This window comes from Lethenteron reissneri, chromosome 18 (genome assembly GCF_015708825.2).
Source record: "Lethenteron reissneri isolate LAM-NWPU_2019-01 chromosome 18, ASM1570882v1, whole genome shotgun sequence".
In the NCBI taxonomy this organism is placed as follows: domain Eukaryota; kingdom Metazoa; phylum Chordata; class Hyperoartia; order Petromyzontiformes; family Petromyzontidae; genus Lethenteron; species Lethenteron reissneri.
Genome location: NC_083796.1, coordinates 11,341,083 through 11,357,984, shown reverse-complemented (window position 1 = coordinate 11,357,984; position 16,902 = coordinate 11,341,083). Strand labels below are relative to the sequence as shown.

At 41.1% G+C, this 16,902-nt stretch overlaps 1 protein-coding gene across 2 annotated transcripts in view; it reads right to left on the bottom strand.

Moving 5' to 3' along the window:
* IQGAP1 (IQ motif containing GTPase activating protein 1) overlaps nt 1-16,902 on the bottom strand; it is a 78,371-nt gene that overhangs the window by 56,080 nt on the left and 5,389 nt on the right. The window contains exons 1-2 of one of the 2 annotated variants that reach the window (XM_061553802.1): nt 8,186-8,331; nt 5,181-5,280 (exon numbers count right to left, since the gene is read on the bottom strand). In XM_061553802.1, the coding sequence (XP_061409786.1) occupies nt 5,181-5,280; nt 8,186-8,210 (125 nt within the window). In that variant the 5' untranslated portion in view covers nt 8,211-8,331. Of the gene's footprint in view, nt 1-5,180; nt 5,281-8,185; nt 8,332-16,902 lie in introns of those variants that run through there. The other variant, XM_061553801.1, reaches the window with a different exon arrangement.

The window sequence follows — 16,902 nt, the reverse complement described above, 5'->3', positions numbered from 1 at the left end:
AGCAATTACAGCATGAACCTCGGCAACATTCGAGAGCGTTAGCTTCCTGTAATGTTATATTGGCATAATGCATCAATGTACCCTGCCTCGCTGCATTTTTTTGTATTACTAAATGCATAACTTGGTAACAACAATGTCCAAGTTTCCATCCTAAAGGTCAGGAACATGCACAAGCTGCAAGGAGTCTGGAAAATATAGCAGGGATGGCGATGGAAAGAAAGCATCTTGAGAAAAAAATGGGCCCCCCCCTCTCTCCCTTCTGGCTGTGCTGCCACCCACCCTTGTGGTACAGTGGACCCATTGAGCGTGGGCTGTGACTTAGGGGGGGGTTGTGACTGCGTTCGAGAAAGACGTCGAGAAGGGCTTGTGACCAGAGGATGCAGTCAAACACGCAGACCCTTCAGGGGGACCCCATGCCACTTGCGCCGGAGCCGATTATGCGCAATTCGTATTTATTTTCACGTTTCAGCACGTTATGTATGGATGTACTGTATGTCGGACTTCTTTTGCACCGTACGATGCTAACCGTGCGAACCGGATGAGGGTCTTCCCAGCAGTCATCTAACAACTGAAAACGAAGTCACGTCTGTTATAATAATTTGGCGTCCTCTGGTCTAACACCGTTTGAGACGAGGCTCAAAAGAAAGCTGCCTATGGTGTGGACCAATCAGTTTTGAAGACAATGCCTTTATTATCAGCGCATGTGTTTTTTTGCATTTTGACTACACGTATTGTGGTTAATGCAGACATGATTCCTTGCAAAAAGTTTCAGTTTGGTGCTTTAACAACTTAACACCTGTTTTGCTGCCAGATAAAAGGAGAAAAACGTATTCTCAATAATTTACAGCTCATTGTTAATCCACTACTGCAGTGTTCTTCACTCATTTTCAGAGGGCGGCCACTTTTGCCGATTAGACATCATCAGCGTGAGGGTCGCCACACATTTGAAACCATTGGTGTTTGACAGCACGATGGTGGGGGGTGTTTTCACATTTACGTATTGTCGGGGGCCGCACGTCAGGGGCCGAGTCGGTCATGGGGATTGTTTGACCATACTTCACCTCGCTGGTCAGTGAAGAAGGGTGTCCCACCGATGTTATCCGTGGCCAGAAATCAAACTCAGGTTGCTTGGTTCATAGCGTAGCAGGCTGTTATCGACAACACCACTCCACTCAAAGTGACTGAAATTACATCTGCAGCAATTGAAAAACTGCAGTCATGTTGTTGCCTGTTCCCAAAATAAAGTCACTACATTATCGGTTTTAGGTCACCACTGCATGTTTTCAACATATCAATAGACATGGAAAATCTTCCGGAGATTGGTCAATTTTAATTGCGAAATTCATTGGATCGGCTGGCAAACAGCGTTGCTAATTGCCCAACAATACTGCCGCATGTAGCAACTGACTCATGCGCACACCACCACAAACAGAACGTCATACACACGCACTTTGCAATATATGCAGACACAGAAAGGCACAGCTGCTACACATGACAGTGATCAAATACGACACTGCAGAACTGTTAAAAAATACCGCCATCTGTTTAATAAACACCAAGGCAGTGTGTCGAGTTTAATGCAGTACTTTATAAACTATGGTTCACATAAACACTGAGTGGTGGAGTGCACCTACTTTAACACTGCTACCCACAGCAGTACAAGCATGTTTACATCCACATGTCGAATAACAGATAGTGTACTTCACTGGGCTTTCACGTGGTTTCTTTAAAAATATGTTTTGAAAAGAAGTTACTAATTGAAGAACAAATTGACTAATGTACAAAACTTATCGAGAAGACAGCAAAAGGTTGACATTTACATGAACTTTCTACAACATATACTTCGGGGTGTGGGCGATGCACACATGTAGTCCAGCACATTGCTGGAGCAAGTGGTGGACTGTACAAGTAATAATCGTGATGGTAAGATGCCATAACATACCTGTCAACCCTTGAAGAATATGAATCCTTACACAGTTACCCAAATTCTTGTACAGGGAAATCGAGTTTTTAGGTCCATAGGGCGTACAGTCGTTTCAATACGGGCAAAAAAATATGTCTATTTGTTTGTATTTCTCCCTTGTGATGGGACTTTGTAGGATGAACTTTGAGATTCATATGGGGCACGGGGTGACCAAAAGTTTGAATTGGTCTGGAATAAGGTAGGCACTGATACGGGGTTGACAGGTATGTAAATGATAACTGCAGACTACTGGCGAGACCAGACAAGCGCTATAGGGCTGCGGCAAACGTTACAGAATCTTAAATGACACACTCCCGCCTCACCGCAGGCTTTCTGGTCCACGATTTATCTTCATCAATGTCATTACATCGTCTTTTTTTTTTATGCGCGAGCGAGGAGTGTCATTATAACATTTATCAACGGCAAAAGTATTGAGGATGGTGAATTAGCCTCATAATTAACGTGCATTCGGCTGATTTGCCTTAACTACAGGGCCGTGAGATGACCAGTAGGTGGCATGACATAAAGTGGTTAACCTATCTGTGTGGATTTGGGTGTTATCCACTAATATTTTAGAGTATTCTTCAGACAACCTGGCTTTGTCACTTAAAAACACAAAATAAAAACCGTCCAAACATCCTAATGCATAAATCATGTGAAAGAGTTTTTAAACTCTGTGAAGCTTTCCCCAATATCTGAATTCTTATCAGAACTGATGCTATTGCTCTCGAACCTTAATTGTACTGCGATACAAATGTAGTGCACCCAGGAATTGGACAACCATCAGTGAATTGGTAATATTCCACAACATTAATTTACTAACAAATATATCAAATTGGACAGAATGCTGGGAAAACATTACTCAAAAAACTTTGGAAAGATAACACAAATGCATGGGGAGCAGTAGTAGCAAAGTGGTTTGTGCACTGTGTTCGATTTCTGGCCATGGCTAACATTAGTTGACAAATGATATCTGAACTGGTCTCCTATTGAGGCCCCCTCTTTGCCCAAACCGCACTGACCAGAGTGGTGAAGGCAGCACATTGACAAACGGCAAAAGCACAACGAATCGTCGAATGAGAGGTCACGAACGACGACCGGTAGCCATGGAGGACGAGTGTAATGGTCGTTCTCAACAAGATGCATCCGAGGGGGCTAGACCAAGAAGCCGCTGTTTGAGTTGGCGGGGTTACGCACGGATTGCATCAAGCCGCACATGTGAGAGACCAACAAGCTGCTTGGGCATCCTTCATGCAGACCACCCCCACTCCCCTCCCCGGGAGACTAGGCCTGGCAGGAAATACCAAAATGCTTTCATGCATACCAAACCAAACACAGCAGACAGCACCTACGCTGCCGCCCGTTTACTAAAGCCCCGCTAAAGCTCTGCGAATCATGACGTGCATGGGTGCTGCTTGGCACTCGGCGAGAATTATGCTACGCTAACCTTCTACACTGAAACGTTATCTTGTTTAAACATGTTCTTAGCCATTATGCTTGGATGGGGGAAAAAATACTAAAGCAAGAGTAAATTCACCTTCGGTGCTCAAACTCAATTCCATAAGATTTGTTAAAGACCTTTGTATCTTGGGAACCAGTAAATGAGGAGTATTTATATTGTGATAAGCCAGCCAATGCGATTACAGAATGAGGACAAATCTGTGATCTATTTTTGCAGGTTTAATCCAAACTGGTTGTCCTTTTATGTGTGCCAGTCCCATATGCAAGATGTGTGTGGTATATATTTGTGCAAATGTGTTGTGTTCTGATCTTCCCAGACTCCCGGTCACAAAAAAAGTATATTATTTTTAAACTGGCACTTGACTTTACTGTGTCAACAGTTACAAGCAAAAGCTTTCGTAAAATAAAACTTGAGAATAGGTTTTCCCCTTTTTTATGGAAAACAAACAGGTGTAAAGATGTTAAAACACCAAACTTAAACCTTTTACAAGGAATGATGTCTGCATTAACCACAATACTTGTGGTCAGAATGCAAACAAGTAGTGAAAGGTTTCAGTTTGGTGTTTTAACATCTTTACACCTGTTTTGTTGCCAGAAAAAAGGGGAAACTCTATTCTCATATTTTGGTACTGGCAACGGAGGTCCCAAAATAAAACTTGTTTCGGGATTTTTTTAATTACTGGAATGTTTTATTGAATAACGCGCGGGTCAACCGATATGTAAATGTGATGCATATCACAGAGTAATGCTACTTGGAATAAACCGAACTGCTGACTCAAACACTCTTGAAATGTTGTCGCATGATTGTTGGCCGACACACCCATGTTAGCTGTGCAACCCAAGGTCTGCATGTGTGCCTAACCAGAGGCACGCCTAAACGGGGGCGTGCGGTCTTTCAATCTGGACCGCTGCCACTCACCGCCATTGAGTCAGTGCAACCCCATGCAAAGTGGGTTCATGCAAGACATTTGTTCTGAACCGTCAGTCAACACAAAAAATTGACAGACACTTCACTTCACTGCCATTTGCTTTAGGTAGATGCAGAGTGCGTGGAAATGTTTTCGCTTTTGCAAGGATCACGAGAACCGTACATACAAAGTGGAGCTCCCTCAGTGGTTTTTTACTGCAGCTCGTGTGGGAATCCATCCTCAAATACCAAACGCATCCACAAATCCTTGCCACGCCAGACAGCAGGAGACGGTTTATGAAGATTCTGCTTCACAGCTTCCAAAAAAAATTCTGAGCGGGTAGTGGAAATCTGCCTCGCTGAACAAAATAAGTTGTTGAAGTGCGAGATGTACGATAATCCTTATCTTTGCTAGCGCAGCATTATCAACCACCTGTTTACTATGCAATGAGGTGTGCACAATAAAAGCTAGGCGGCAACTGCCACATCCTAGCTGTTAACAACAATGTGCATACTATATTCTAACGTACCGTAGAAAGCTTTAATGTCCAATTAATGCTCTCGTTGGCGGGGCAGATTTTAAAATAACACAGCATTTAAAAACACACATCTCACTATACAGTAATAAGACATATAACTTTTGTACCAAATAATTCAACCTACCTTTGTCCGCAAATCTCATCTTCATTTGTAGTGTAGTGAGAAGCAGGTACGTATATAGGCCATCGTAGCGAACGTACCTTAGCTACGAACAGGGTAAGATTACAAGGTTCGGTTTTCCATCAACTAGTGGGAAAAAACTTACACAGTTTAATCTGAGTGTACGAGGGTGCCGCGTGGAGGGCTTACTGTTTTGCCTCCTCAAGGTGGCAGAGGTATTCATAGGCAATGTTCTGCTTCCTCCTTTCATCCATCTCCTCTGCTGACATCCGCTCATTGTCCAGCACGGCTGCACGGTGCAGAAACAAAAAACAAACAGCAATAACAATAAGTATATTAAGTCATTTGTTTACACAGGGGGGGGGGGGGGGGGGAAGCCTCCACTTGAGTCTCAAGGCTCTTTTGCAAGAGAGTCCTGCACTGGGATGTTTGACCGAAGTCGGGCATTCACCCTCTGGCCATGCACCCAATGTCTCGTGGACTAGACAAATCCCACATCTCCAAACTGACGAGTTTTTATTATCCTTTAAAAAACTGTAAATTATCAATTATGCACACGTGTTCAGGTGACACATAAAACACGTAGCATGTGCACAAATTGTAGAGCTGCGGTGACTTATCTCGTGCAAAGTAACATGAAAGGAAAACTCGTGCGGACGAGACCTTACTTAGTGTGGGAACCCAGTCATTATTCTGGCTTTACTGAAACTGTCGGCAAACCTTTGTGACAGCAGTGGACGTACATGGAGACCGTAATTGAGGGCGTCTACCAGGCCAACACTCAAGAGAGACACAATAGCTACAACAGGCGACATTAGCGATATGATTCCATGGAGCGCAGTTTGTTAGGACCCACATCTTAAGTGTTTCCTTGTGTACATTTTGGCACAAAAAAGGTACTTGAAGACAGTGCTGTGAAAACAAGATAGACTGTAGCTGGGCACCTTTTTTGTCGCATATTGTCGCTTTGTTATTGAATTATTGTTCAAGTTTAACAATGCCATGAACATCTGGAAGAGTGCCAAATGTGCCTTGCAACCGTTTTGGCTTCACCTCTCCCAGTCGAAGCCCTTTCCCTTTTTACCAAAAAGCGCTTCTCATTCATGGAAAGAAAGTGCTTTTGCACTGTACGGACTCGAAGCAAAAAAAACATCGTCTAAAGCCTGTTGAGGGAAGCGCTACTAAATTATATAAGTTTCCAAGCTACAAAACAACACGGTGGGCACACGCGAAACAGAAAGACACAAGTGTGAACGTCGTGTTTACACATTTTGCGCTTCAAACCTTCCGCGGGCCCACGCTCATTGCACATTCATTGATTGTTGTTGTTTTTTACACACTCTAATTCTGTCAATCAAAAAGTGGGTCAAATGAGAGTGCATTTTCAAGAGAAATTTCCAAAACAACAGAAGTGGACATACATCAAAGTGTAACAGTTTAGACTTTAGAATGACCGTAAACAAGTGAGAATGCGAAGGCTGGCGAGAGAGGGGGGGGGGGGTAAAAATAAAAAAACTAAGATTTGTGTAGGTAAACTGCCGAGGCATTCCACGGAAGGTGGCTTTGGAAACAACAACTTGTGAGCTCACGGACCCGGGCAGGAGTCGTGACCGCGCCCAGAGGCAGGCAATGCAGAAGCATGCGGAGGGAGAGCCGAAAACCACAGCGCATGGATGGTTTGGTGGGAGGCGGCATTGGACCACACCCTTAGCCGCACCAACGAGGGTAGTCGGATACAGTACACACAGCCATGTGTGCCCCAACCGTTGAAAAAAGTGTGGTGGTGGTGATGATGATGGGATTATTTTCTAACTTTTTTTGACTGCTTCTCATGTGTCCCAACCGTCGAAAAAAGTGTGGTGGTGATGGTGATGATGATGGGATTATTTTCTCACTTTTTTTCACTGCTTCTCATGTGTCCCAACCGTCGAAAAAAGTGTGGTGGTGATGGTGATGATGATGGGATTATTTTCTAACTTTTTTTCACTGCCCCTCATGTGTCCAAATCGTTGAAAAAAGTGTGGTGGTGGTGATGATGATGGGATTATTTTCTATTTTTTTTTCACTGCCCCTCATGTGTCCCAACCATCGAAAAAAGTGTGGCGGTGATGGTGGTGGTAATGGAATTATTTTCTCACTTTTTTTCACTGCCCCTCATGTGTCCCAATCGTTGAAAAAAGTGTGGTGGTGGTGGTGGTGATGATGGGATTATTTTCTCACTTTTTTTGACTGCTTCTCATGTGTCCCAACCGTCGAAAAAGGTGTGGTGGTGGTGGTGATGATGATGGGATTATTTTCTCACTTTTTTTTCTGCCCTTCTCCATTTCAAACGGAAGTACAAGTCAAAGTGAACACCTAATCAAATGGTACTTGTAAAGCCGCTATAGACGTGGCACCTAAAATCCGGTGTAGAAAATTCAACAGTCTACTATCAACCATAACAGTTTTTTTTGGGATTAGATCGCGTAAATACATATACAAATATATAAATATATTTATGCAATCTAACCCCAAAAAAACCCTGTATTATGGATTATATTGTTCGCGAAAGCCTACGTGTTAAACATTATACTTATCAACCATGGCAGGGGCATGTCCGAACACAGAAAGACCACTGATGTTGAAGTCCCCACCACAATATTTGGTCTACAATTAAACGGCCTCACAAAGATGTGTTCTCGTTGATGCCCAACCCGGAATTAGAATTCGGTCTCTATCTCATTGCCGAGTCAAGCAACCAAACCACATTCAGAAGGCTATTACCAACAACATGAATTCCAACATTGAGGTAAAATTTAGCAAAAACATTTTTAAATACTGTACAGAGTACATTGTGACATACATTTCAACAGATGACAAGTTTGTTTTTAAAGATTGTAGAGTATTTTACTTTTCTCTCTCAAACGGATACCACACCATATGCCACATCGCCGACGATTAGACGATTAGTTTTGTCACATTCGAGAGGGCAATAGCTTCTCGTGGGAACATGAAAATAATGAATAATCTACAAAAAATGTTCCTGAAGGCTGCAATTATTTTCTCGCATGCCAAATTCTGATCGGCAATGAATAGTAAAAGTTGGTTTGTTCGTTATTACGAGCACAATCTAAGAACATTTGTTCAACAACAAAAAAACACACTATACACACACAATACATTACTCATTCGGTAATTCAGAAAATAATTGTTACCTGCAGGATGCGAAACCCGTGACATTTTTCAAGTCGAAAGGGTTATATATGTCAACTAAAAGGTAACTTAAAAGAAACAAAGCTCACGCAGTCGGGAGACAACGACTCATTGTGTTAACCAGCTCGCAAGGGCCACACCAACCTTATGAAGGGGACCAAAGTTTGAACACCAATGCTTAAAATAAACTCACGGCTCAGACCCCAATAAAACACATTACCCTCACGCCATAGGCTGAATACTGTACTTCATAACAACGGAGTTTGACGTAGATGCTGTAAAGGCCGTACACATGAAATGAATAAATTAAATGATTAACAGGCAACTCCCACCACAAATAATACATGCACAATGCATCCCTACGGTGTGGAATAGAACTGGTCAAACTAATGGCCATGCATACATCGACAAAAACGCTGCCATTTATTCATCCAGGTAAACGTTGTCAAGGCTCAATAGAATTTTTTAGTAGCCTCCAGGCTTGAGATGTTTGACCAATTCCAAAGTATTGTTTTATGTTGGAGAAAACGTGGCCACTCTTTGTAGCCCTGACAGGTGGTGTTACCACTTGATGACCTGGGCAATCCACCAACCCTAAAGCAAAAGTGTGCCACAACTTCCTTGAAGACCACTTGTTGCTAGTTTTATGGATAGCCAACGCAGCACCAGGCATTAGCTTGTGACCCAAAAGGGTAGAGACACGCTGAACATTTCAGAGTTGACTATAATTCAAGGTGCAGCCTGGCAAGATGATAACCTAAAAGTCAACTCAATGACAACCACTATATCTTGTACCCAAAAGAAGTGCGACAAGAGGTTAAGAAAAAAAAATCGAGATAAATTGTAAACGAATAAAAACTATTCCAGGTTCCCTTGTAAAATATGTACTTCACATGATTCTTACATCTGAGGAATGGTCTTTGATCAATGCGCTTGGTCACAATACCCAATCGTTCGGGGATATTATGCTGAGTGACGTTGAATGTTTGAAAGTGTGACGCAGCACAGGTGTGGAAAAAAAATATTTTATAAGAAGTTAATTCAAAACCACAATTTTGTGCCAAGAATTCTGAGCATTTCCTTGTAAGGGCCTGCAATGTGTTGGTGATGAAAATTAGCTACACATTAAAATTAAAATATTAACGTAACCTGACAAGCGAATCCATGGCACAAGAACACAGGCAACTACTGTAAAGTGGAGAAGATTAGCGTGTAAATGGCAAACAGAGGCCGTAACGTCTCATGGGTAAAAGTTTTCTTTGAGCCACTCATACAGGAGGAACACATTTCACGTGAAAAATAACTAACTTGATATGCACATACAGTGACGTCCATCCAACTGTGTGTTGCCTGCATGGGTGGGGTTTACAATGCAGCACAGTATTATCTATGTCAATTGGCCATCACCAGGCTTGGTGCTTGAGACTATGCCCTGCAATATAACAGGTTTAGGATTAGGGTGATCTCAAGGACAAACTAATCTAACCTCCCACATCCTTGACAAGTGTCCGTGCATGTGCACACGTGAGTGCATGCGTGTGTGTGTGTGCAACTAACGACAAAAGCTTGCCTGGGCTGGGATTCCATTTTCACAAAACACACGAATGTCAAAGGTTATGTTTTTCTACAAGTGCAAATCACATTTTAGTTTTAGATGCAAGCTGCCGTGCTAACAAACACCGTTTCATTTGTACGCGTATGTATGTTGAACTTCTACTTGGTTCTTTCGGTAAAGTCACGTAGAAGGGAAATAATAATAAAATAATAAAAATAAAACATTTTATTATTTCCCTTCTACGTGACTTTACGGAAAGAACCAAGAAGATGAATCCCTGCAGTCACGAAAGCTTTAAATCGAAATATGTTGAACTTCTTTCGCACCGTACGTAACCAACCGTGCTAATCAAAGGTGATGGGGTGAGGAGGTCAACAATGGGGATGAGGGGGAAGAACGTTGAAGAAGAAATAGACTCGTCATTAAGGAGATGATTTTGGCACGGTATTAAGTTTGTAAAACTCACTTAACCGACTACAACTAGCTTTTTTGCCCATCCAAGGACGGGTGTATATTGCAGTAAATCTGAAATATTCAATAGAAAAATTGTTCAGCTCATGCTTATTAATGAGGGGGGGGGGGTTGCCCCATGTGGAGTGACGTCACCCGCTAATGGTTATTGGGGAGGGGTGCGGCATGTGGAGTGACGTCACCCGCTCATGATTATTAATGAGGAGAGCGGCATGTGGAGTGCGCGAGTTTGCAATGACGTCACACACGGATGTAGCACTGGGCTGCATATTTATTTTTTACCGTCACTGTAATGAAATGTCATATTTGAAGCGACTTTGCGTAATAAATTATTGAATTCAGATCGACCTTCCTCTGCGTTAGTGTAACAATCCACCCACTCATGAATATTAATGAGGTGGGTGGGCCTCACGTAGAGTGACGTCACGCGGGGGGAGGGGGTGGGCCTCATGTGGAGTGACGTCACACGCGGGACGAACAGACATTTCTGGGTGATTATAGTCGGCAATAACATCAAAAGGGTGGAGTGAGAAGCTCACGTCGTCTAGAAAGTGAACCGGTGCCAGGCAGTCGACAGGGCCAGAAGAGCACAGACCAAGAGGATACCATCAGGGGTCAGAACGACCTCATTCCGACCCACGTTTCGGGAACCCGCCAGGCACACGACACGATTATGCAGGGCTCTACACCAATCACACAATGCTCAACTATTTTTAAATCCTTTATATTAAGTTCGCTTGCTTGCTTGCTTGCGTGCTTGCTTGCTTGCTTACGACCGTGCAAATCTTTCGGTCATTTTTTAAACCCACTTCCCGTGATCCAATCGAGCTGACATTTTGCACACAGACTCGTTGTGCGTGACAATTAATTTTCGTGAAAAAAACATTTCCCAAATTTTACACTGTTTAGGGAATTTTTTAAAAATATTTAATTACCAATTGCTTAATGGTGGCAGACAATCATCTGACCCATAGGTGGCAGCCATCTCAAGCCAGAAGACGAGAGGACTCTAGCCGCCCCGATGCCACGCATATAAAGGATTTATAGTGAAAAACTTTGTTTTTACGGGTTAATTTTTTTTATTTCACCAGGGAAGGCCCCCACTGAGCTATACAGCTCGTTTTCAGAAGCGACCTAGCCGCAAATGGTAGCTCAACGAATTGGCGTATCATGCGGAAATGTATTGCAGCCAAATAAATACTCGATACGCACGCTTATTCTAAATGCTTAGCTAACTGTGCCAATAGACAAACGCAGGTCAGAGTTAAGATTGCTTGGACAGCTACAATTAACCATTCGTGGACTATTAGCCACTTCCTTAGGCACGGTATGACGTTAAACGTATAAAAGGACATGTCTTGGGTTGTAAATGACGTGCTATTGTTACCGGTGTACGACTTATGTTTGATGTCAAATAAGCTAATTATTCAGTGAATGGTAACGTGTAATCATTACATTCAGTGGAAATTCGCTTGACCCATGCAATAATTATTGTCGTGAAAATGTCAGTTTGTTTTGAATAAGGTAATCGTGGAACATTCTTTTAATGTTAAAATTATCGATCATTTGAGGCACTTTTCAACATTCAATATAGCAAGAAACCCTGGAACGTTAAAGTTTTATTGGAACACGACTGGTAAATAACCAGCACAGGCAATGTACAGTCCACTGGTTAAACGAGTTTGTACTCAGATGCCTCGTTTTTCTCTCTTAAGTTCCCTATCAGGCGAATAATATCAAACGAGTAATGGGGCAGTGGTTATTTTGAGCCAAAGGTACTATTCTCACATTTCTGTTGTGGATACGAGTACAATATTACGTGTAAAATGGTATTAAAATTATTGTAGAGAATACCTATTCTACCTTTGCAGCTATAACTTATAACACTAAACTCTAGCACTTTGTATAAAATGCAATTTTTTGCAGTAAATACAACAGCTATTACAATAACTCCTAATGACCTACTATGACATACATCACAAACATGGGACACTGACGAAGAAAATAGAATAAAAACCGAACAATACACACAAGCATGAGAGATGCACACTTGAAATTGCACGAAGAGACATAATGAAGAACGCATGGATGAGAAAACAAGCACATTTGAAAGACATCATATTGACCGTCAGGAAAATTAAGATGTATTGGACAGACACGGATCACCAGAACGATTGATTGCTGGTGACCGTGACAGGTGGCAGAATGGCAAGCGAGGAAGGGAAAATACCCCGAGAGGAAAACCATCACGGATATGTAGCGATCAAGATTCTCTCAAATGCGATACGGACCATGGCATCATCGAAAGACCGTGAGCGATGGGGGCAATGTGGGAATGCCTTCATCCAGCAGTGGAAATATCATGGCTGTTGACTGTGATGATGAAACAAAATTGGTGCACAGAAGGTACTTAAAATAACTTGCATCTGAAATAAGAAGCAGACTCTATTGGGATACAAGGCCTAGTTTATGGGACTCACTGAACTGGAAGGTTTATTTTTTTTAATGCCTCATCCTCTCAAACGTCAATTCCCCCACATGACAATTTACAGGGCTTAAGAATATGTTGCTTCATGTCTTGGAAGTCAAGTCAGAGCACTTTAAAATAGTCAATTTTCAACTCGAAGATTCAGAATACACCACAATGCACCGCTGAAGCAAATCGCAAAATATATTTTATTTTCTGTTCGTGATCATGGGACTATAATTTTAGCTCCAGCGCACACCACTCACCAAGTTCTAAGTAAATGCTTTAATATTATCACAGCTTCTGAGGCATTTATCAGAAACCAAATCACGAAACTTGTAATTTGGACATCATGTTTGGGTTCCCTAAAGATGTCAGTTGACCCAAGCAAAGACAGCAAAACAAATCCCCATTGGGGTGTCTTCCAAGGCAAACTGCAGCAAAAACACGCAAAGCAGAGAAACACTTTTTTTTAAGATACACGTTTAACTTGTTTTCTATCACTTTGGTTTCAGGCAATAAAAGACAAACCGTGCAATAAAAAAATGAACATGGCTTTTTAACCAGTCACCTGCATGCAAAAACAGCTTTCCATTTGCTGTAAAATTACTAAAAATAAGTCTAATGAAATCGCATGGCATGGCTCTTTTGCAGCAATGCTTGTGGCTCACATTTGTTCCATGAGGTATATTCATGAAGATTATACACCTACGTAAGAGAAAGATCAGATTACGGATTTACACTAAAACCTGTGCAGTACTGTCCACTGGACTAAACGGCATTGTTAATAAGCTATTGCAACCCACCTAAGCCTCAAGTTCAAGAAGCATATGCATTTTATTTCGATTTAAAGCTTTCGTGACTGCAGTGATTCATTTTCTTGGTTCTTTCGGTAAAGTCACGTGACTTTACTGAAAGAACCAAGAAGATGTGCATTTTAATTGAGATGAATTATGAGCGAGGACAAAACTACGTTTATTTGTGCACTAGTTCATGAAGCCTGTCTTCACCAGGAAAAAGTTTGCAATAAATATAATGAACCTGATATGATTTTTTTACAATTTGTATCTACGATAAGACGCGAACAACTACTCAAAAAATGTGTCTTCCACAAAAAAAACTAAAATTGTTGACGACTTGATTAAACTTCTTATATTTAAAGACGTATCCATCGGAATCCGCTCAAATTAAAGATTGTTTTTTTAAAATAAAAAGATCAACATTTAATGAACTTAATATTCTACGAGGGGAAGCTCCTATCTTTTACCTTCTCAAAATTATTCAGATTTGAACATCATAAATTACGGATTTTTATCCGTTCAAAGCCGCTTGAATCGGAAATAACTCAAACAATTAAATAGAGAACAATGGTTCTCGATTTAATTTTACTTGTTGTTTAACGCTCTATCAAACGAAAAAAAAACGCAATCTCATATTTTTGACGGTTTCTGAATGACAACATTTTATGAGGCACTTCAAATCCAGATTTGGGGGCCTTAAAATGAAAAATCTCGGATTTTCAGCTTTCTCCCTTGTCGGGAAGTATCCTAGAGGTTGAGACACATTAAGGTCTGTATTTATATAGAAGATAGATAAACAAAGAAAACGTATACATAGGGCTTATAACTATGCTGATGTATGGTATACGCTATATCACAGGTGTGTAATGTGTTTATAGAAGCTCGGGCAGACAAGTACGGTCATGCAGGATAACATTTCTACGATACTTTACCCTGCACAGCATTGCATTTGGAATATTTTACTGTGCAGTATTTCAACTGAACGAGGTTGAACAGAAATCTATTTGTTACGAATTCATTTGAATTCTCAGTTGCCATATGACTTCACTGAGCTTATAATTGCTAAACTGTTTATGAGCAGTAATCGGCACATTGCCTTAATTTACAAGATCACTTTTCAGAAGTCATATACACTGTACGTACTTGCATATCTTATGTTATGCAAGTATATGACTTCAGATGTAGGTGAGTATAAGTGCCTTTCTCTGCACATCTATTTTATCGCGATGGGTTTCATATTTAATAAACCAGATTTGAGACTTTTAGACGTTCGAGTGCCAAATGTTGTTTTTAGGATTCCAGATGAATAGAAATTACAAGTTAATTATTTGCACTGTTTAACCCATAAATTGTAATTTTTATGCATTTCACATTTCACTTATTACATTTTCATCTAAGTACCTTTTAATTTCTTGAGCCATTTTTTAAATTAAATGTTCAATGTATTCATTTAATTAAACAATGAGCATTTTATTATTATTATTTCATTTCTAATCAATTTTATTGACAAACTTAAACAAATATTTGAATAAAATTAGATTTTATCCAGGAAAGCCTCAGCAGAATGTAGACTTTCCTAGGAGGATTCTGCTACATTATGATGCTTGGTTACTTCCTTTTAAAAAATAAATTCGCTTTGTTGTGAGGAAAAGTGTATAGCCTGAGGATACCCACCTTGCATGTGAGCGAGTAACGCTCAAAGGTCCGCTATACAAATGGGTTCACAAACCCACTTACAATAATGCCATAGCCTGGCCACCAACTTCTAGTCTAGCAGGTGAAAATTTGGATATACAGGTAGTCCCCGACTTACAATGGTCCGACTTACGATATTTCGATCTTACGATGGCGATATGACAAAATTGTAAAATATTTTACATTTCACGCGGCAGGCAAACGCAGCAGCGTACGAGGTACGATACTATACGTTGGGACGCTGCCGGGATGTACTGTACACATATAGTTTATACAGTACGGTACTGTAAATTGCTCTGTTTTGCTAAATTATCACCATTCTTTAAGACTCCTGGGTAGGCGAGGCCATTTTCGACTTACGCTATTTTCGACTTACGATGGGGTCGTCGTAACGCATCTCCATCGTAAGTCGGGGACTACCTGTATACCTCCGAGGGACTGGACCACGTGTGCACTACCAAGGCTAGCGGCAAAGAGGCTGCAGACAGCACTGTGAAGTCGTACACACACTCACACTTTGAAACACCACAACCCCACAATCTCTCACACACATTCACTCACATCATACACTCTCATTCACACATTCGCATGACCCCCCCCTCTCTCACACACACGTGTAGTCTGTTTATCAAGTGATGTCAAAATGACAACACTTTCACCTATAGTGCATCGAAGTAATATGTCACAATACTGATGTAATTGTCATGTCAATCCAAAATGTGTTTTGTGAAATACAATAATTACATTTCGCAAGCAGAATGTTGTGTTTTTCAAATATGGACATCAGAAACACACCGGTTCCATGCATCTTTCGATTTTTATCAAAGCCAATGATAAACACTTAGGATTGAGGTGCATTCAAATAAATGTCATGAATGCACTCTGCGCTTCTCACTTGCAGTTACAAAGCAGTGCAGCATATTTACCAAGCAATGGAACGTGCAAAAAGAACCGACCTGACTCATTCAAGTCAAATGTATCATTCCCCAAAACTGTACTTGTAACTCTTGTTTTAATTGGATATCTCATAAATTGGTGACATTCTTGAGAAGCGGAAAATAATTCCCACAATGCTGGTACAGTGAACATGCAGTGGATTTAGTTTCCACAGTATGCCACAACTACGTAACAGTGTGAAGAAATTCCTAGCAGTTTAAACCAATTTGCTAAGAATGCGGCATCTACGGGAGATGCTGACATCTGGTTTACGGTCAGGTCCCAGACTAGGAAGGGAAAATCGTCAGGTCCAAAGAGATGTATTTTGAACCGAGTGATGAGCGCAGGCACACGAGTGCAAATATCTGGAAAGCTTAATACCACATTTTAAAATGATTGAATGCGAGTTTGCAAACGAGGAAAATGGAAACTAAGACAATGTTAGCATTCACAGGACCAGTGCATTTCAAATTCAGCTTTTCACCACTCGAGAATCTGCGTGGTGCATCATTCCAAACGTCTATTGAAACAATTGTAGAAAATTACTTGTTCTGCCAAACAGCTGCAGTGATCATAATATTTTTTTATCCAGTATTCAGCACTTGCAACCATATTCACTCGCAAAAACAAGAAACTTAATGTGCAGAAATCATCATGTCCCAGGGTAAAATCATGACAATCCCGTTTCGTACCATGGTTACCATTTTATTTTAAACTCCTTGCATATTGTATGCAATTTTGTTTCCATTTCCAGGGCAATAAACACAGCACAGTATAGCTTAACCACAAATTGGG